Genomic DNA, 19,072 nt, shown 5'->3' with positions numbered 1-19,072 from the left:
AAATGAATTCGTTTTACCAACGAAATTTGGGCTCAAAGCCTAGGGAAATGTGCTCAAGTCCTGCGGTTGGGGAATAGCAGAATTCCAATAACAAGCCTCGAGGCTCTAAGGGGCACAGCCAGGAGGGGCGGGACCCAGCTCTCAGCTCAGAAGGGCCCCAACCCGAGAAAGAGCTTAAGCAGCACCCCAGTCGGGGCCTCAGAAGGCCACGTGCCTTCCTTAGGGTCGAGGGGAGGACTCTTGACAGCGGGCTGGAGATCAAGGTCCATTCCTGACACTTACACGGCCCACCCAACGGTCTAGGCTAGGGATTAATAAAGACCAAGCGGCACCCACAGCACCCAAGCCGGCTGTGTCTCTACTATAAACTACTCCCTTTGGGGCTCCCCACCCAGATACCCCACAGAACAAGTCGAGGAATTTCGGTGTTTCCTGCTCATGCGTGCACCGCATCCGGGGTCTGTGATGGCTAGTCGGCTCTTCTGGAAGGCCCTCCCCGTCCCCACTCCCACCGCACATAAACTTAGGGTGGAGTACAAGTGCGGAGCTCGAGTCCCGAAATGAGACAGCCGGGGACAGGCCAGGATCACACAGCACGGAACACTTTATTCATCCACATGCTCCAGAGAGGCAGGCTCACTTGAGTATGCTGTCATCTTGGGCTAAAAGGTTCAAAGAAAAACATACGTGTAGTTACGCGCTCAGGCAATCCGAAAAGACCATCTCAGACTCTCATGCTCAACATTATCCAGTATCTAGTGACAGTGGAGCCCGCTACGCTCTGCTTCAAGCCTTGTCCTGGGTCTCCTTGCCCCACATCTGTTGACTGGCACCTGCCACAGCAGTCAGTGCTAAGCGGGCCTGGTTCCAGCCCTGTGGCCCCTCTGAGGTGGCACTACCAATCCACATCGCCAGACACTAACCTCTAAGGCCCGGGGACTGAGCCTCACGGGAGGCAAGGTTTCATCACGTCCCCAACATCCATGACTCGGCTCCATCTCCCCCCCCCCCCGCCCCCCAGAGACCCAGTGGGCCGGCGCTGGATGCAGTGCTGCTCACTTGCAGCAGCACCGAGAGATCTGTGAGGTCGGGGAGGGCCAGTCTGTGACTACCTTCCGCCAGCTCTCTCTCAATCCGCTTCCGCTCCTCCTGCCGCTGCTTCTCCTCCGCCGCTAGCCTCCTCTCCTCTTCCGCCCGAGGCTTCAGGTAGCCTGTGTCGGAGGAAAGCGGGGCGCTGGGGAGGTATTTCCGTTTCCTCACTGAAACGCTTCAGGAGAGGACCGTGGGCTCTTCAGGTGCGCTGTGACTGCGGCACGCGCCGGTCCCCGCTCGGCAGGGGGCGGCTGAGGGTCCCCGCGGCCCGGCCCGGACTTCGCTCAGGCCTTCAGGCCACAGGGGCTGCCCCGCGTCGGACCGCAGCACCCCTCCCACCCCCACCTGGCACCACAGCGTTCGGCGAGAACTAACCGTTTTGCTGTTCCCCAGGGGCTGCCCTGCATCAGGATGCACTTTCGATCCTGACCGCCCGAGCTAGCCCCGAATAAACCCACCTACCTACCGCGTCAGCTCGCTCGGGGTTCTGGATCTGGCGCCTCCCACCCCGCCCCGCCTCTCGCCCCTCGCCGGGGTTTAGTACACGGCCCTGGGGAGCCCTAGCAGGCTCCAGTGCCTCCTCCGACGTCGGGCGAGACAGCGGCGCGGCCGCCCGCGGTCACTCACTGTAGCGCTTGGCTCCGTAGGCCACGCCGAGGAACAGGGCGGAGTAGCGGCCGAGCTGTGAGGAAAGGGCCGTCAGAGGCGGGGGCGGGGTCCGGGGAGGGGGGTCCCAGCCCGCGGGGTCGGGGGGCCAGGGATCACGGTCTCGGGGTCGGACGCGCAGGGCGGGGGGCCGGGGAGCGCGGGAAGGTGCGGAGGGGAAGAGGGTCGCACCCGCGAGGGCGCGTGTCCGGGGTTCCCTGCGGTCGCGCACGCGGAACCCACACGGAGCCGAGCACGCGGCGACGGCCGCAAAGCCTGGTCACCTTGATGAGCGGAGAGACCTGCACCGGCGGCACCATCTTGTCGGTAACCTTCACGCCGGAAGCACAATCTGAGGAGGACGCCGCAAGGGCTCGAAAAGCCGCGGAGACATAAAAGCGTCCCAGGGCGAGCGCATGCGCTGTTGGCGACGAACAAGACCGCCGCTGCGCCCCGCTGTGGACGGAAGTGGAACCGCGCGTACCGCTCGGGGCGGGGACGTCACTGGGCGCGCTGTTCGCGACCAGCTGCGCATGCGCGACTGCGGAAGACGCGGCTTCCGGCTGATGGGCGCGGGTGGCTTTGCCCTGCGTATGAGGCGCTGTCCTCCCACCGTGTCTCCTGCAGGCCCTGACGCTGTCAGACCAGGTTGACCAACAATCGAGGCCGCCCATTATATGTCCAAATATTTGAAAACTACAAGTCAAGCTCACAAAGTGTAAAGTAGATTGCACTGTATCCTCCTTCCGTCAGGACCCGGAAAGTCGAGGAAGGAGCCCACCACCACCCGCGCCGGGCGGTTGGAGTGCGGCTCCGCAGCCACTCCCAGGCCTGTACAGGCCCATGGCCGCCCCAGGTCAGCCTCAAGGACCGACTGGGAGGAGCCCTTGGCCCAGAAAGGGGTTCGAGCTTTTGGACAGGGAATACCAGGTCTAAGTACTAAGTGTGACCTGAGTGCAAGCCCCCAGGCCCCCAGGCCCCTTGCCCAGATTGGGGGTGGAGACTGTACCAGCCCCTCAGGACTCAGGCCAGGCTGATTATGATGCCTCAGAGCCCCCTGCTGGGACGCCACTGCCTTGGGAGCCCTTTCCAGCCACCCCCACTCCCAGTCCTAGTCCCAGTCCCCAGTTCCCCCCCTTCCCCGCCTCGTCCTCACTGCAGGAGCTTATCTAGCACAAGGGACTAGGGTCCTCCTGGGAGCTAGCTGACCTGCTCCCTGACTGCTGCCCTCTGGACTCTGCAGTTCCAAGCTCCGAGATCCACCTCAATAGGGGCCTCCGGAACCACGGAGCCCCCAGATGTGCCCTCATTATCCCACTTCTGCTAATCATGGTGGGACGCGGCAGGGGGTAAACCTGACAGTTACTTTGTCTCCCCCACTCCTGTAGTTAGCCATGGTGAAAACATGACAGGTCAGCTGCAGCCCTGCAGAGAGACTGCCCAAAGATGGGGCAGTGATGGCCAGACAGAATCCTAACTGTACTGGCTGTGCTGATACGTGGTTCCCAGGGCAACCAGGTGGGAGTGGGGGCTGGCAGGTGGACCACTCACCCCATTGGGCCCTGAACGGATCCGGGCAGAAGCTCCCTGAGAACCAGAGCTTGGGGCTCACTAGGACCCCAATACACCAGAGGGAGCCCAGTTTTCCTTATTTTTCAAAACCCTTCTGTTTCCAAAGACAGCTTAACTATAAATCTAAATAGAATGGAATACAGAGGCTAAAACTCCAGGGCACAAAGCAGGTGCTCAGTAAATCTGCACGGAGGAAGCCCCTTCTGGCAGCCTCTGGGACCCTCAGATCCTACTTGCTCTGGAGTCCTGGCTCTGGGACTCTGGCTGAGAAACTGGAAATTCATCTGCGGTGTTTCCTGGGCTGGGGGTGGGAATAAGGAGGCTCATCCTAGGGGGTCACCAGGCTCTTTTCTAAGGACTCTGAGACCCCTGCCTGATGCCTCTGCTGGTGCGTCCTCCAGGCCTGGGGTGGGGGGAAGGCCTTCCCAACTCCCTCCTTGCTCCCTGAGGAGACTGTAAGCGCATGTTGAGGTTTATGTTGTGACAAGGCACAAAATAAACCTCTCTCACCAACATGCCATGTGGCAATGCTGAGCGCACACCCCTACTCCCTTGAGCAGCTAGGCAGATGACCTCAGGTGACAAGTGTGTCTTCCCTTCCCTGGTTTTAAAATAAACAGGACTCCTCAGCAAATCCTGCTTCCAGAATCAAAAATAAATGTCCCTTGGGCTGAAAATGAGGCCACAGTACTGGTAGGGACCACATACCAGTAGCTTCCAGTGGGGCGGGGGAGACGGGGAGGGGACCAGTGAAGGGCACACACAGGCATACATGCTCATATGAACATGGCTGCCCCGGGAAGGCCCCTAAAGCTGAGGGAGACTTAGTTTGGCCCAGGGCCCTTCCTGAAGGCTAGGGGGGCTCCCACCAGGCTCAGAACACTGGGGCCGCCTGCTGACGCCCTGGCACCTGTCATGGCCAGCTGTCCGTGCTGAATCCGGATATTCTCCCAGGAGCCAGGCTCCATGGCTATCTTTAGTGCTGCCAGCCCGGGAATCCTCCCCAGGGGCTCTGCCGGTGTCTTCTGGCCTTCCCCACATCAGGGGCCTTCTGAGCACAGATCCTACATGCCTTCCCTTCTCGTTGTGGTGGTCTCCACTCCTGCAGCCCTGCTGAGGTCTCCCCAGGCATCATGGTCGTACCCTGCCCACATCCACTAATGTGGATGTCCCACATTAGTCACAGGTTGTCCCTCTGCAAGTCCTCCAGGCAGAACCCTAGGGGGCCCCCAGGTCCTCCCAGGCATGTCATGCCTCCCCAGGTTCTGCAGGATGTCTGTTGTCTCATACTCGGTGCATACTCACCTGGGGTTTCACGTGACAGAAGGTATGTGCCCCAGGAGGCGGGGTCCCTGCTACAGTTGCACTCACATGTGGTTCCCAGATGCACCTCCAGACTGGCTGCAGCTGATGCCTCCCTACAACGTGCAGGCTCAACGGGCTCCGAGGTCTTGTTCTGCAGGTGGGAAACTGCAGAATCCCACCTGCCCACTTCATTCTGCTACAGAGCCCCCTCCTCCTGCTCAGCCTACAGACCCCTTCCCCCGTCCTTTCTCATCCCTAACCTACACTCCCCTCAACCCAGGACTAGGACATCCAGCCTGACTCTGTAGTGACCTCTGATATCTGGCACCATTCACAGGCACCTGGGCCAGGTACCCTCCCCCAGATTCTGCCTGCTGGGCCACGATGTAGTGGGGAAACCTGCCGGAGTGCTGGCCCAAAGCCCAGCCTATCTGGATGGCCCTTTGTTCCAGAAATGTTATCTGCACTGTGTCTCAGGCAAGGGATGGAGCCCTGGGTCTTTTCAGCCACCGAGGCAGTGTTGAGGGTGCACACAACATGTTCGAGGAGTGCGTGGTGACCAGTCCCCAAGGCCACTCACAGTAACTTTGTGCAAATCTGGGAAAGGTGCTCCTTCCTCTAGCTCCTGCAGCTCCCAGGTCTTTGGTCCACATATACATGGCCCTGGAGAGGGACAGAAAACAGAAGAACAAAAGCTTCTGGGTGAGGGGCAATGGGGAGTGACTGGAAACTTGGGGGCCCTGCTGGGCAGAGCAGGATGGGCATGAGTCACCTACCAGCTGCCAGAGCTCACTCTGCAGTTGTCCAGTCCCCAGGGTGGCCCTGGACCTGCCCTTGTAGGGAGCGACAGCCGGAGTTCGAGCTGTCCTGGGGGACTGGGTAGGAGCTTAAGACAGGCAACCTGGGCACGGAGGGCACAGACCATCACATCAGGCAGACCTAGGCATGGTGAGTGTAGCCTGAAGGCCACTGGGGCAGGAGCGAGTGTGAGTGTGCATGTGTTTGTGCACAGTGTGCATCTCTGTGTATGCATACACTTGGGTCACCTGCATGAGTGTGTGTGCACACAAATTGAGTTTGCTTATGTGTGTGCAGGTGTGTGGAGTGGGGAGGAAATCTGTGCTCCACGGCTGTCTCAATGACAGTGTGGGGCTGAGAGATGGAGGGCCTTGGCCTCCACACTGGTAGGATCCCTAGAGCAGGCCCACCCACTTGCTGGCCACCTGTACAATCCATCTGCTCCTTGGATATTCAGGCCCAGCTGGTTCCTGGCTGGATGGCAGACTGAGCAGGGCGAAGTTCAAGATGAGCCCTGGGTGCTGTGCTGTCAGGGCCTTGTCAAGGCTCCTTACACCCACACCAAACACCTGCAGCTGCCTCAGCCCAGGGATCCAGACTTGGGGTCCCCCTGGAGCCCTTAGTGCTATAGTCCACGTGTCTTCTGCATTGTTTTCCAAAACGCCAGCCGGGAGGGCCCTCAGCCTTGCTGTTCTCACATTAGGCCAGCAGGAAGACCAAGAAGAAGGAAGGGGGAGGCCTCCGGGCCCAGAGAGCATCCTCCAACGTCTTCTCCAACTTTGAGCAGACCCAGATCCAGGAGTTCAAGGAGGTGAGGCTCTGCTCTCATCCCAGGTCCCCTCCACCCAGACGCTCTTGACTGGCAGCCCCCTGGGAATTGTAATGCAGGTGACCCAAAGACCCTCTGCGAGCCCCACTCCCGAGCCAATGAGAGTAGATGCCTGTCCTAATATGGCACGGCTGGCCTGGCAGCCTAGTGACCCTGGCCTTGGTTTCAGGCATTCACACTAATGGATCAGAATCGAGATGGCTTCATTGACAAGGAGGACCTGAAGGACACCTATGCCTCCCTGGGTATGTGCCGTGGGGCAGAGCCTCACCACAGCCCACCTCAGGGTGTCCTCCAGTCCTGGAGAGCCTTGCTCTACTCGTGGGCCTTAGAGCCTGACCTGACATCCCACGTCCCATGGGCCGGGAGGAGGGCCGGGGGCCCCCCCTTGGGAGAAACCCCTCTGGTTTGGTCAGGGCATCACTAGATGACCAAGGATGGCCATCAGGGATGGGGGGTTGGGACCAAAGCTCCAGGGGGAAGGCTGACCTCCCGGAGGGACACCACTGCCAGGGGACACTTGCCCTCCTGCCCCCAGGCAGGCTAAGGAAGCCCAGAAACAGACCTGGGAGAGGACGTGGAGGCCAACTTATGCTCCTCTGAAGAGCCAAAGGCTGGCCCTTTCTCCCTCAACTTCCCATCTGGGGGCATATTCGCAGCCTGAGGCAATCCCAGGGGAGGCCCCCTCACAACCGGGCAAGCGGATCGCAGTCTTCCTGGACCCCATGCATGGCCTCTTCCTCCTTAACAGTCCGTCTCTCCAGGGCTCAGAGTTTGGGGATCCGGTATTGTGCAGAACCTGTACCCCACCACACTTGGGCCAAGTGTCCCCTCCATCTGCTCACTGTACTCCTTCTGGTCTCCCCAACTTTATTCTGGGGTCACTTGGAGAATGATGGATATGGGAGGCCAGTGGGGAAAGCAGACACATCACCAACAAGGACATCCGGGATGAGTGTGACATTCTTACTCAGTGACCCCTGTTTTGTATTGGCAACAGGCAAAACCAACGTCAAGGATGAAGAGCTGGATGCCATGCTCAAGGAGGCCTCGGGGCCCATCAACTTCACCATGTTCCTGAACATGTTTGGGGCAAAGCTGACAGGTGAGAACCATGGGGTGGGGATACCATGGAGCCAGGCTTCTTCCTGGCAAGGGGCAGCCTTCAGCCAGTCTGCCAAAGCACTCAGTGCTTCATTGGCTCCTAACACCTAGAAATTCAGACATTTCACACAAAAATCCAAATTTTCCAATTTGTCGAAAAGCCTGGCGTTCTGGTGCCCACATCTGTGTGTCACTCACCCCCTGGTGGGAACTCACCCTACCTCCTGTCTGCCTACTTACTGGTGATGGCCTCTGTCCTTCACTCGCTGAGCACTCTCTCCACCTCTGGGCCTGGGTAGAACTCCAGAGACCCCCAGAATAGTCCCCTCTGGGTGGCAGATGCAGGGTCTCCCAGGTGCTTGGGAGCTGGAGGTGGGATGAGCCCTGGGATGGCCCAGAACAGGTCTGGAGCCCTAAAAGCTCATGGTTCAAGGCCTTTTGTGGGCAGGTACGGATGCTGAGGAGACCATCCTAAATGCCTTCAAGATGCTGGATCCCGAAGGCAAAGGCAGCGTCAACAAGGACTAGTGAGTGTGGCCACAAACACCTCGGCTCCTCCGCTGAGGGGCACCAAGCCCCCCACCCCACCCCAGGTTCCAGGTGTTGGGCTGCCTACCTCAAGGCCCCAAGTCCCTCAGGGTAACTGAGGGCAAAACCAGTCCTGCCCACACCAAGGCCGGGGCACCCAGTGACCCAGCTGGTCACTGCCACCTGTACCATCACTGGGTCTTTAACCCCCTTTGGGGGCCACATCAGCCAGGCACTGGGAACAGGCACATTTGGTCCCAGGCACTTGCCTCTAACCCTCCTCAGTCTATTCCCAACAGATGGACCCCCCGCCAGGGGTAGTGACCTCTGAGCGTGTGAGTCAGGAAAGACTCCCCAGTGACCACTCCGTGGTGCCTAGGACTCACCCTAGAGCCAGCTTCCAAAAGGCCCCTGCACTGTGAGTGGGTGGGATTGAAGGGTGAGCATAGCCCCCTCGGGGCATCCCCCCACAGAGGAGTCAAGTCATGGGGCTCCCCCAGGGCCACTCCTCCAGTTCTTCAGGTGCCAGCCCCTTCTTCAGGACAGCCTAAGTCGGCTTCTCCCCCCTTGTCCTCAGCATCAAGCGGCTGTTGATGTCGCAGGCAGACAAGATGACCGCTGAAGAGGTATGGCCCACTCTGCTCCTGCCCCACCACCTCCCCCATGGCTCTCTGTGCAGCTCAAGTACGGCCCTCTGGCCTCCAGTTGGGGTGGGGTGGGGGTGCCCTGGGCCTTCATAAGCTGCACCGTCAGGGTGGGCAGGACACCCACTGGCTGGCCCCTGGCCCCATCCCTGGCTCTGCAGTGTGTCCCCCACCCCCACAAGCAAAAACAACACTGGGAGCTGGCTGAAGTTCAGCGCCTGTAATTCACGGGACCATTTTGCTCCCTCCCCTCCTCCCTGGGCCTGACCCCCTCCCCACACTATACTGGCTTGCAGGTTGACCAGATGTTCCAGTTTGCCACCATCGATGCTGCAGGCAACCTGGACTACAAGGCGCTGAGCTACGTGCTCACTCACGGGGAGGAGAAGGAGGAGTGAGGGGCACCTCCCCACCACCCCACCCCCGGGCTGCAGCCAGTTCAATAAACATGCACCCACAAACCTGCCTGCCAGTGCCTGCAGGGGGAGGAGGAGGAGGAGCCCACCTGGGGGTGGGAGAGTCTGCAGGTGGGGAGCTTCTGCCGGGGTGGTGGGGGAAGGTCTGCCTTGCCGGGGAGGGTGTGGGGAGGGTCCACTGCAGGTGGGAGTGTTTGCTGGAACTTGGAGAGTATGCGGGGGAAGGGTCTGCTGGGAGAGGGAACAGCTGCCTGCAGGGCCCTCCCTCTGCTTCCCCCTCCCAACCCAGCCTGGCCCCATTCACTGTGCTAGCAGTCACGCTGGGGGTCAAGCCACTCAGCGGTCGGCAGAGGTTGAGTAAAGCTACGGGTTGGGATTCCTCAAGGACAGCCTTTCTCACAACTGTCCGCTCCGGACTCAGTCATGCTAGGGGCCCTCAGGACCCCTGACCCATCCCCCTCAGCTCTTGTCTCTCATGCCAGGTCCACACCCCAGACACTGCTCCAGCACCAGCCCCCCTGGGTCCGGCCTGGCCATGGGGGCATCTGCTTGTCCACACAGCACCAATAGTTCTTGCTACAGCCACAGGGTCTCCTCTGGGCCATCCTGCCTTGCCCCAAGTCCCTCTGGCACCTGCAGGAAGATGTCACCCTGTGACCAAAGCCTGCCTCTCTTGGCCTCACCTTCATGTCCCCAGAGCCACTTTCTTGATGCACTAACTGCTCTCTGGCTTCTAGACCTCAGCAGGGATCCTTGTGACATCTCTAAAAGTCCCGAGGGTTCCAGGGGCTCAGGGCTCCCAGGAACGAGAAGGTAGGGCCAGGGGAGCAGCTCTAGGAATGAGTTGCCCTGAGCTTCCTACAGCATCAGTGCTGGAGGTTGTGCGGGTGCCAAGGTAGAGCCTCCGGGGGTGCGTGCGGGTGGGGTTCATGGTCTCCAGTTGCAGGGGACATGTCCTTCTGGATGGAGCAGCTTGCACTGGCCTCAGCCTGTAGGCGCCGGTACGGGGTATGGAAGAAGAGCACCAAGAAGCAGCTGAAGAAGGTGCAGAGGCCAGCCATCAGCAGCAGGGACACTGGGGAGACACAGCCCGACTTTGTTCTGAGGCTCATCCAAGCAGGAAGGGCTCCCCACACAGGACCCAGAGTAGCCACACAGCTGGCAGAGCCCCAGCTGACCCCACTAGCCATGACCAAAGAGTGACCTGGAAACAGATCTGTCCCAGCATCCAACAGGCCCTGAGGGCATGTTCATAGACCCAGGTATACTGAGATCCAAGGTCACTAGCATGGCGTCCCTGGATGCCATCCTCACCCCTGTCTCTCTGTCTTTCTTCTCTCTGCCTCACTATCTCTTTCCCTGATCTCATTTTTAAACAACTCACATGGGTTTAAAAGTTGGGCTTTTATCAGGGCCTTAGGGCTGCTCCCACCACACTAAGCCTTGGAGAGGAAAGGTCAGCCTTGTTGCCCTTGGACTCTACCCCATCCCCACCCTGTGGGTACCCTGCACATGTCAAGAAGAGCGAAGGGTTCCAAGAGAAGGGGGCCCATGGAAGGGAGTCTCCAGGGCTGGAGGGGGGCCAGGCCCTGAGGTCCCATGCAGGCTGGGGCACTCACCCTTCCAATCCAGTGGGTCCTGGCCATCCTGGCAGGTGGAGATGGACGGCTCTGCACGATGCACGGTCAGGGCAGTCAGCAGTACCATGATGAGCACGCCCTCGGCCTGCCTACACAGCCACAGAGCCTTCAGCTCTGCCCCGGGCACTGCTTCGCGCCTCACAGTGCCTCGGTCATTCTGAGGGCAGTGTGCTGTTCTGGTTAGCGTGGACCCCAGCAGCCAGCCTAGGCTGCACACAGCTCAGAACATGCAGGTGACCCACTGTGTAGCCTGGAGTGGGGTGAGGGCAGGGTCTCTGGGGTCCCCAGGGAGGTGGTAGAGGGACAGACACTCACCCCAGCACGAAGATCAGGCCCGCAGCAGCACCCTCACCCACAGGGAAGGAGCACTCAACTGCCAGCTCCATGGCAATGGGTGCCACTGAGAAGCCAAAGAACCCGAGTAGTGAGCAGATGGCGGCCAGTGCGAGGGTCTGTCCTTGCAGCTGAGACACCTGCGGGCAGTGAGCCACACAAAGGGATGGGGTGGTGGCAGAGTGACACCGCTCTGGACACCCGGACCCAGCCAGGCCCTGCACCAGCACCCTGTCTGAGCCGAGCAGGGGACCGGGTCAGCGGACGAGGGAGCCCCTCCCACCCAGGGACCACTCCAGTGGGTAGGAGGTCTGAATTTCCACTTTGCCCCAGTTGCCGGCCACTCCCCCCCAGCGCATCCCATGCCCGACCCTGTGGCCGTGGTTCAAAAGGACTCTCACCAGGGCAAATGCCACGCAGACCAGGGAGGTCAGACAGAAGCCAATCTTGACAGCTTCAGTGAAGTGCTTGGTTCGGTCCACATACAGGCTGAGAGCCAGTGCCCCCAGGACCCCAAACACAACGAAGAGAGCCCCGCAAAGGCCTGTAAATTCCTGGAGGAGGAGAGGAGGTCGGGGACACCCCATCACTGGGGCACAGTGACACCGGGGCCCCAGGAGGAGGCACTCACCTTCAAGACACTCGCTATCACCAAGAAGCAGGGTGACATGGCAAGCTCAGCTTCACGGTTAGCTAAGAGCAAGGGGTAGCGCCTCCGCTGCAGGTGCCTCTTTCGCATGACACCCCACCCCGGGGTGGGACTCAACAATTGCTAAAGGAAAGGGCCTGGTTGCTGTAGACACCCTTCAGTGCCCACGTGCCCCTCATGAGTTGAGAACGTGCCAAGCCTGAAGCCCACACCCAGGGCCGACACCAGATGGGAGAGGGCATGGCCAGAGATGCTATGAGCAGAACGAGGCCTTGCCAATCTCCAAATATCAGAGGAGGACCCTTCCCTGGAGACCTGCAGGGTTGAAGCCATCCTGGATGGGACACTGGGAAAGACAGCAAAAAGCACACACAGAATCCCAGGACCACTTGGGCATGGCCACCATCCCCTCCCCAGGGCCGCCACTTCCTCATCAGACTGTATTTGGCACCTGACACAACTTTCCACTCACAGGCATCTCGATACCACACACGACAGAAGGTCACCCTGTCTAGGTGTGGAAACGCAGCGCTTGGGAGGTTTTGGGTCACTTGACAGAGGCAGAAGCAGCCGGGCAGGATAACAGCAGTGGCCCCCAAGCCCCATCCTTGAGCAGGGACAAAGGGCAGGGTGGGGCCAGCACTCACGTTAGAGTAGCCCTTCACACAAAGGACCTGCTCCAGAAGGACTGAGAAGCTGGAGAAGATGCCGATGCCGCCCCCAAAACACACGGCCAGGATGACATAGGCTTTGTTACGCAGGAGCTGGAGGAGAGGGCGCCGCTCAGCACAGCACCTCCGACAGGGCGCAACCTGCCCCCCTGACCCCTGAGCCTCCTCCCCGCCCCAGGTGAGCCCAGCCCTGGATCCCACGGCACTGACCAGCTTCAGCCCATCCAGGAACTTCTCTGAGGTGGTGCGGGTGGCCCTAGCAGAGGGTGGGGTGGGGGGCACGCTCTCCAAGAGGCAGGCGGTGGCCAGCAGGCAGGCAATGCCAGCAGGGATGACATAGATGCCCAGCTGGGAAGAAGGTGCACATGAGCATGTGTGCATGCGCATGTATGTCTGCGTGCACATGAGTGTTCGTGAGCGTGCATGTGTGTCTGTGTGCACATGAGTGTGTGTGCATGTGCAGGCCCTCGCAAACACATGCACCTGCACACTCGGGCTTCACACCCACTGCTCTGGGCACCAGGTGGTGCACGGCCTCTCTTGCCAGCCACCCCCACCCACCATCCCTGGGCAGACAACGTCAAGCCTCAGGGCCTGCCCTGCGTTGCTTCATTGGGAACACTGGCTTTCAAAATATCACTCAAAGATGACTCCTGCGCCGGCGTGGCTCAGTTGGTTGAGCGTCCGACTTTGGCTCAGGTCACGATCTCACAGTTCGTGGGTTCGAGCCCCACATCGGGCTCTGTGCTGACAGCTCAGAGCCTAGAGCCTGCTTCCGATTCTGTGTGTCCCTCTCTCTCTGACTCTCTCCTGCTCATGATCTCTCTGTCTTTCAAAAATAAATAAATGTTAAAAAAAAAAACATAAAAAGAAAACGTGTGTTTTTCACTTCCATTTAAAAAAAAAAAAAAAGATGACTCCCACAATGACAACCATAGCCCAACCCTCTGCCAGGGCCCCAGACTCACCCATCCACCTGCCAACTGCACCTTCCTTCTTGCCTTTGCGAATGGCCCCAACGCTTCCCTGGCTATACAGCTGGAAGCCCCTTGCCTCTTCAAACGTGGCCTGAGCCACCCCCACTGCCCCACCCAACCAAAGTCCCTACTCCCTGCCTGGACACTGCAACCAGAACTTTGGCTCCCCAAGTCTCTGGGCCAGGTGGAGTCACTCTCCCCTTAGGCACCCCCTGGGTTTCCATCCGTGCCAACCACCTGCCACCTGGTTTACCCTTCCCTCCACTCTCCCCGTGCTCAGCAGACACACTGGCCTCTGGCTGCAGCCCCTCCCCCTCAGCCTCACGTCCACCTCAGGGCCTTTGCTTGCCCTCCTCGGCCTTCCCCATAAACACCTCCTCCTGCTCCAGCCAGCCTCCCACCTCACCAAAGGCCTCTCCCCACCAAGGAAACCAACATCCTAGTCCCTAGAGCTGTGCCTGACGAGGTGCTTAGGACTTGCACACGTGGAGAAATCCCACGTGCACCAAGTGCACTTGCATGTGTGGCCACAGGGAGGGTCAGGTGCATGCTCACAGACAGGTGTGAACACACTTGCACATGCACACATACCACATAAACACATACACACATATGTGCACATGCAAGCCCATCATGCCTACACACACACACCACACACAAATGCACATACATGTGTGCCTATACCTCATGAGCTCCCTCACCATCACGGGGATGTCCTCCTCCTTCTTCACCAGGGCAGGTGAAAGCAGGTTGGCCACCAGGATGCCCAGGGGATTTGCTGGATGGATAGATGGAGGCGCATGTCAGCTCAGCCGTGGCCAGGCCTGGTCCCCAGCCCACAGGCAGAGCCCTTTGCCTTCCGGGAACTGGAGGCGTACAGGTGACAGGACCCTCTCACTAGGCCACAGGAGACCATCAGCCTCCCCCCCACCACTCACACATGGTGCCAATCATGTTGGCTGTGGCTCGTTGGTGCTCGGGGAACCACAGGGCAGCCAGCTTGGCTGGAGAGAAGACGATCAGGGCCTGGGCCAGGGCACAGAGGCTCTGCCCACCCAGGAGGGAGGCAAATGGGTCCTGGATCCAGACGAACACGGGCACGGTTCTGAACACACTCCCAGCAAAGTTCAGCCATGCGCACACGATGGTCTGCAGGGATGGGGTCGGAGCGCTGCCTGGCCCAGCCCAGACTCCCCACCCAGCACCCTGACGACTGTCCTGCCACCCCAGGGGCTCTACCTGGAAATCCCCTTAAGGACCCTGCCCCATTCAAGATTTGCCCCTCATTTGGGGTCTGACTCACTGCCCAGCGGAGCCCAACAGAATCCAGAACCCAGATGGCCACCAAGCCGGATGGGATGGACGCCACGAGGTAGACTCGCGAAAGCCAGTTGATCTGCTCGGTGGAGAGGAGGAAGTGGTGGGCAATCGTGTCGGCCACAGGTGCGAAGCTGAGCCACAGCTGTGGACACACGCCAGGGTCAGCCCGTGGGCGGGTGCCACAGACACCATAGCCACTCACTGTCCCAGGCTCAGTCAGCCAGCCTGAGGGAGGGAAAGAGCCCGGCGGTCCGGTAAGCACCAGTGCCTTCATCCGGTCACCTCCAGGGGAGGGCACCAGGTGGGAGGAGGGGGGTCAGACAGTGAGTCCGGGATGCGGAACAGCACCCTCCTGCAGGCACAGTCCTGGGGGGGAGACAGAAGCTAAAGATCCGGCTAGAGCCTGCAGGACCGTGAGCCCCACCAAGACCGACCCTCTAAGGAGAAAGCCCCGAGGGCGGCCAGTGAGAGGCAGATGACTGCAGGGGAGGGGCGCTCTATACGGCGAGTGGGCATGAAGGGGCCCTGCCTGGACAGCACTGGAGCCTGCGAGAGTAGAAGAGGGGGACCGGGTGAGGGGCGCCGATGGACCTGGCACCCCAGTCGCATAAATGTATAGACAGCCCAGACTGGCCGGGCAGAGGCGCACATTTGGGGGACACTCAGTGCCTGTGGTGAACACCCAGATGGGTAAGGGTAGGAGGCAGGTGGGCCTGCAGCCACTGAAGGGAGCGTGGAAGGGATGTTTCCATGAGGGGGAGGGGAGGGAGGAATGGGACAGAAAGGGGCCCAAAAGCTATCTCTGGCCTGTCTGCAAACTCACGGACTGAGCCCCAGGTGAAAGCACCTGCCCAAAGCCAGCCCAGCTTGTCCTACAGGAGACCCATGTGTTTGAAAGGTGACAAATGTCCCTGACAGGTGACATTTCCCAGACTTTGGTGCTGTCAAGTGCTGGGACTCAACTCCACAGACCTTCAGCAAACAGTAGTTCGGCTGGGTCAGCGGGGAAGACCACTGGCCTTCCTGGAGGAGGTGAGACCCCCTAATGGGCGGGTCAGGAGGAGAGGAGGGGCCCCCCAAGGCTTACTGCAGGTGGGAGAAGGGAGGTGGGCCAGGGCTGGACCAAAGACAAGGGTACCACAATTCAAAGTTCACAATCACTGCAAATCTGAGAGACCCAGAAATGCAGGAGCGGCCCTAGACCGCACCCTGCCAGCGAAATCCAGGCTTGCTGACACACAGACATTGACCACAAAGTCTCACATGACAGAGAACTTGGGCAACAGCTGCTTTTTCTTCCTTTATCTCTCTCTCTCTCTCTCTCTCTCTCTCTCTCTCTCTCTCTCTCTCTCTCTCTCTTAAAGGACAAAACAGAGGACAGATCTTCCAGGTTCAGAAAACGACCCCATGCAGGTCCAGCTGCTTCCTGCCCGGCCTGATCCAGCTGACAAAACATGGTGTCTATGCTCCAAACCTGCCCTCCTGAGCTGAGCCCATTGCTTGTTCCTCCCCAAAACTTGTGGCTGGCAGGGCAGAGACAGGTCTAAACCGTGCAAAGCAACATTGGGACAACACTTCATCTCCACTGCATAAAGAATTCCCTTCAGATGCTACCAGCCCTGCCTCATATCCCTTTGAGTGTGCTGACAGATACCCCACATGCTGGCTCTTGCTCAGGCCACTGGGCTGTCTCCTTGGGTCACGCTGAGGCCACTCAAACCTCACTCCAGATACCGCTCCACCTGCCTCTGGCACTGCCCTCTCAGAACCAGAGAGCTATGGTCACCTGGCTGCAGACAAAGTACATGAAGGGGACTTGGCTGGGGTTAGCCTGATGGTCAGTGTTTATTGTGGTGACCGGAGCTGGGATGGTAATTCCTGATGAGAGTCCTGTTTGCTCCATAACGATTTGTGGACCAAAGGAGAGGGCGGCAGGATACCGCCTCAGTGTCCAAGGAACTTTCTGAGGCCACTCATGATGCCCATCCACTCTCAGAGTCACCAAAGCGGTTCTCGGGCCTGAAGGAGACACCTGCTGTGGTCCTCAGACTGCCGCGCCCAAAGCCAGTTCCAGCTCCCTAGCGGCCACAGAGGCACCTGGCAGCCAAGCCACAACAGCAAGTCCCACAGAGAAAAGAGGTTTCCAAAGCCATAGCAGACTTCAGGCCGGACCACGGATGCCACCGGTCCCAGCACAGGGCGGGCTCTCCGCACCCCGTCCAGCAAGGAAAAGAGGGAAAAGGCCCTGATCAGGCTGGAGTAACATCTAAGAGTGGCTGCTGCTCAGGAACCTCCCTGAGGCGGCGTCCGCCCCCACTGTCCACACTCAGCTCAACCCCACCGAGCCCACTGTGTGTGACTGGCTAGGGAGACCACACTGTGTGTGGCACTGTGTTCGGCCACACCTCTGCGCAGAACAACAGGGGGCACAGCTGGAGAGAGGCAGGCTGGGGACCTGAGCCCCTGTAGCTGGTAGACCGAGTCCTCACTGTCTAATCAACCGATCTCTGGGTTCTGCTCTGTGCAGGTTTTCAGGGCAGGGTCCCTGCCAGCAGTGGGAACCATTCTAGAATAGCTAACAGTCACTGGGGACCCCAGCTGGGGAGCTATGGAGAGACTGTGCTGTAGGTAAGGAAGGCCTCCTGTGATGGACCTCCATATTGAGTCAAAAACCCAGTGAAGACGGCTGAGCCCTGCCTGCCTTGCAGGAGTGGGGCGGGTGGGGAGTCTGGAGAGGGAGGGTAGGAGCCAGATCATGAAGGCCTACAGCCAGATGTTGGGGGTTCCAGAGGAAGACCCCTTTCCAGCTATGACAGTGACTCCCACCTCCTCCTGATGGAGTGGAGGGATTCTTTCGAAACCACTATAGGTCACAGGACCTAGGCTCTGCCCCCTAGAGGACAGATGCTAGCCCCTTTTCTCCTCGTGCAGGCGCAGCCAGGAGGAGGGCCTCTGAGGTCGCCGGCCCCCCACTCCCGGCGGTCCCACGTGCGATCAGGGTCCGTGCAGACCGACCCCACCCTGGGCGCACCTGGACACTGGAAGGTGCAAAGCGCCCGCTGACTCAGGAGGCCCCTCCGCCCCCGCCCTCGCCCGGAGGCCGCCCCAGACCCCCGTACCGTGGCATTGGAGAAGCTGAGCAGGCTGAGCACCAGCAGAAAGAACCACCGGCGCCCGTAGGCGCGGTAGCCCCACAGAGCGCCCAGGGCCTGGGTCGCTTCGGCCCCCGGCCGGTCCCCCGAGGGTCGGGCCATCGCCCGCCGCTAGCGCCGCAGGGGTAGAGGAAAACGACGCTGGGGCAGGACCGCCCTGGGAGGTGGCGCCAGGCACGCGGGGTGGGGCGCTCGGGGTCAGTCCCCGCCCCGAGGGACTGCGATCCCTGCACCGCCCAGAGAGGAAGATCCCAGTTATGAAGTTGGACCCAGCTCCGTTGGCCAGGTTGGGAGTCTCTGCCAAAAAACAGCAGGGACAAAGTCCTCTCGCCAGAAGGAAGCGGGTCACGGCCTCTGTGTGGTCGCAGGGCGAACACTCCCACACGAGTGGGTACAGGAGAGGGCACCCAGGAAGTAGTCGGCCCTGCAGAAGGTCCTCATTTCCGGAAAGGTCCCCTACATTTCCCCGATTGCTGCTGTCTGAACAAGTCACAAGGAGCGGCAGAAGGCCCTCACGGAAGAGGAGGCTGGGGTCGGTTTGCAAAAAGCCTCCAATCCAGACTAGTCATTAGATTGGGCCCTTGCTGGGAAGCAGGAACTAGAGGGACTGGGCAGAGATGGAGCTGGCTGAGGAGGAAGGCAGAGTCGGAGGCTAGCCTGTCCTGCCCAGGGAAAGGGCAGTGCCACAGCGGTGACCCTGGGGGTTGTCAGCTTCCCATATCTGGTTACTGTCTGCAGTTTGCAATTGAGGAAGCAGCTGGGGCCGCGTGGGGACAGGACTGAGGGGCAAGGCAGAGAGGAGGGGGTGTCCGCTGTCTCTCTTCCACAAGGACACCCTCGTGGTGGGCAGCCTCCTCTCCAGCCTCCTCCTCAACAAGAAGTCCACCTCGGAAATCTTCCCTTCTACTCTCCAAATATTACTCTTCCTAAGGTCACCTGTGGTCTCTGCGGGGCTGACCCAAAGGGACACGATGCAGGCCTGGCGCTCCTGTTCCTCTCCACCTCTCTGACCCTCCTGCTCGGCTCCGGGGCTTCTCCCATCCGAGGGCTCTTACGTGGAGTAGGCAGCTCAGTGAGGTCGCGGTCGGCTTTGTTCATACCAACAACAAACTTGTGGCAACTAAAATTAAATATGCAATACCATGTACAATTACTTCAGAAAATTAAAAATCTTTAATTTAAAAAATTTTTTACAGACCCTCCTCCCCGGGGTCTGTAAAAATTAATGAAAGGAAACCTCAATAATGGAGTCAGTGCGCCTGGGTGGCTCAGTTGGTTAAAGCATCCGACCTCAGTTCAGGTTATGATTTCATGGTTCATGGGCTCAAGCCCCATGCGGAGCCCTGTGCTGACAGCTCACAGATCCTGAAGCCTGCTTCGGATTCTATGTCTCTCTC

The 19,072-nt window shown here is 59.7% G+C and overlaps 3 protein-coding genes across 17 annotated transcripts; 1 reads left to right on the top strand and 2 right to left on the bottom strand.

Moving 5' to 3' along the window:
• Window positions 1–586: 586 nt before the first annotated feature.
• Window positions 587–2,170, bottom strand: ATP5ME (ATP synthase membrane subunit e). The gene is made up of 4 exons (XM_029949946.1): window positions 2,022–2,170; window positions 1,720–1,774; window positions 1,113–1,211; window positions 587–662 (listed from the first exon to the last, which is right to left on the bottom strand). Exons 1-4 carry the CDS (start codon window positions 2,055–2,057, stop codon window positions 637–639), a joined length of 216 nt encoding a protein of 71 aa, XP_029805806.1. The 5' UTR covers window positions 2,058–2,170; the 3' UTR covers window positions 587–636.
• MYL5 (myosin light chain 5) lies at window positions 1,915–8,978 on the top strand. Of its 6 annotated transcripts, none has more exons than XM_029949980.1 (7): window positions 1,915–2,385; window positions 6,116–6,223; window positions 6,411–6,486; window positions 7,242–7,346; window positions 7,794–7,872; window positions 8,451–8,499; window positions 8,814–8,978. In XM_029949980.1, the coding sequence occupies exons 3-7, from the start codon at window positions 6,423–6,425 to the stop codon at window positions 8,913–8,915; spliced, it is 399 nt and encodes a 132-aa protein (XP_029805840.1). In that variant the 5' UTR covers window positions 1,915–2,385; window positions 6,116–6,223; window positions 6,411–6,422; the 3' UTR covers window positions 8,916–8,978. The 6 variants fall into 6 exon arrangements, with proteins under 6 accessions (XP_029805840.1, XP_029805843.1, XP_029805815.1 ...); XM_029949983.1 differs by lacking the exon at window positions 1,915–2,385 and adding an exon at window positions 2,471–2,593; XM_029949955.1 differs by lacking the exon at window positions 1,915–2,385 and adding an exon at window positions 2,615–3,086.
• On the bottom strand, window positions 8,723–18,048 carry SLC49A3 (solute carrier family 49 member 3). Of its 10 annotated transcripts, XM_029949894.1 has the most exons (10): window positions 17,643–18,048; window positions 14,507–14,665; window positions 14,142–14,352; window positions 13,905–13,981; window positions 12,437–12,574; window positions 12,203–12,319; window positions 11,308–11,460; window positions 10,889–11,046; window positions 10,553–10,662; window positions 8,723–10,008 (listed from the first exon to the last, which is right to left on the bottom strand). In XM_029949894.1, the coding sequence occupies exons 1-10, from the start codon at window positions 17,775–17,777 to the stop codon at window positions 9,800–9,802; spliced, it is 1,467 nt and encodes a 488-aa protein (XP_029805754.1). In that variant the 5' UTR covers window positions 17,778–18,048; the 3' UTR covers window positions 8,723–9,799. The 10 variants fall into 10 exon arrangements, with proteins under 10 accessions (XP_029805754.1, XP_029805736.1, XP_029805779.1 ...); XM_029949876.1 differs by having other exon boundaries at window positions 13,888–13,981; window positions 14,142–14,665; XM_029949919.1 differs by lacking the exon at window positions 12,437–12,574.
• Between the last annotated feature and the right edge of the window lie 1,024 nt (window positions 18,049–19,072).

This window comes from Suricata suricatta, chromosome 1 (genome assembly GCF_006229205.1).
Source record: "Suricata suricatta isolate VVHF042 chromosome 1, meerkat_22Aug2017_6uvM2_HiC, whole genome shotgun sequence".
In the NCBI taxonomy this organism is placed as follows: Eukaryota; Metazoa; Chordata; class Mammalia; order Carnivora; family Herpestidae; genus Suricata; species Suricata suricatta.
The sequence above is the reverse complement of the archived record's forward strand: the minus strand, read 5'-3'. Positions and strand labels throughout refer to the sequence as shown.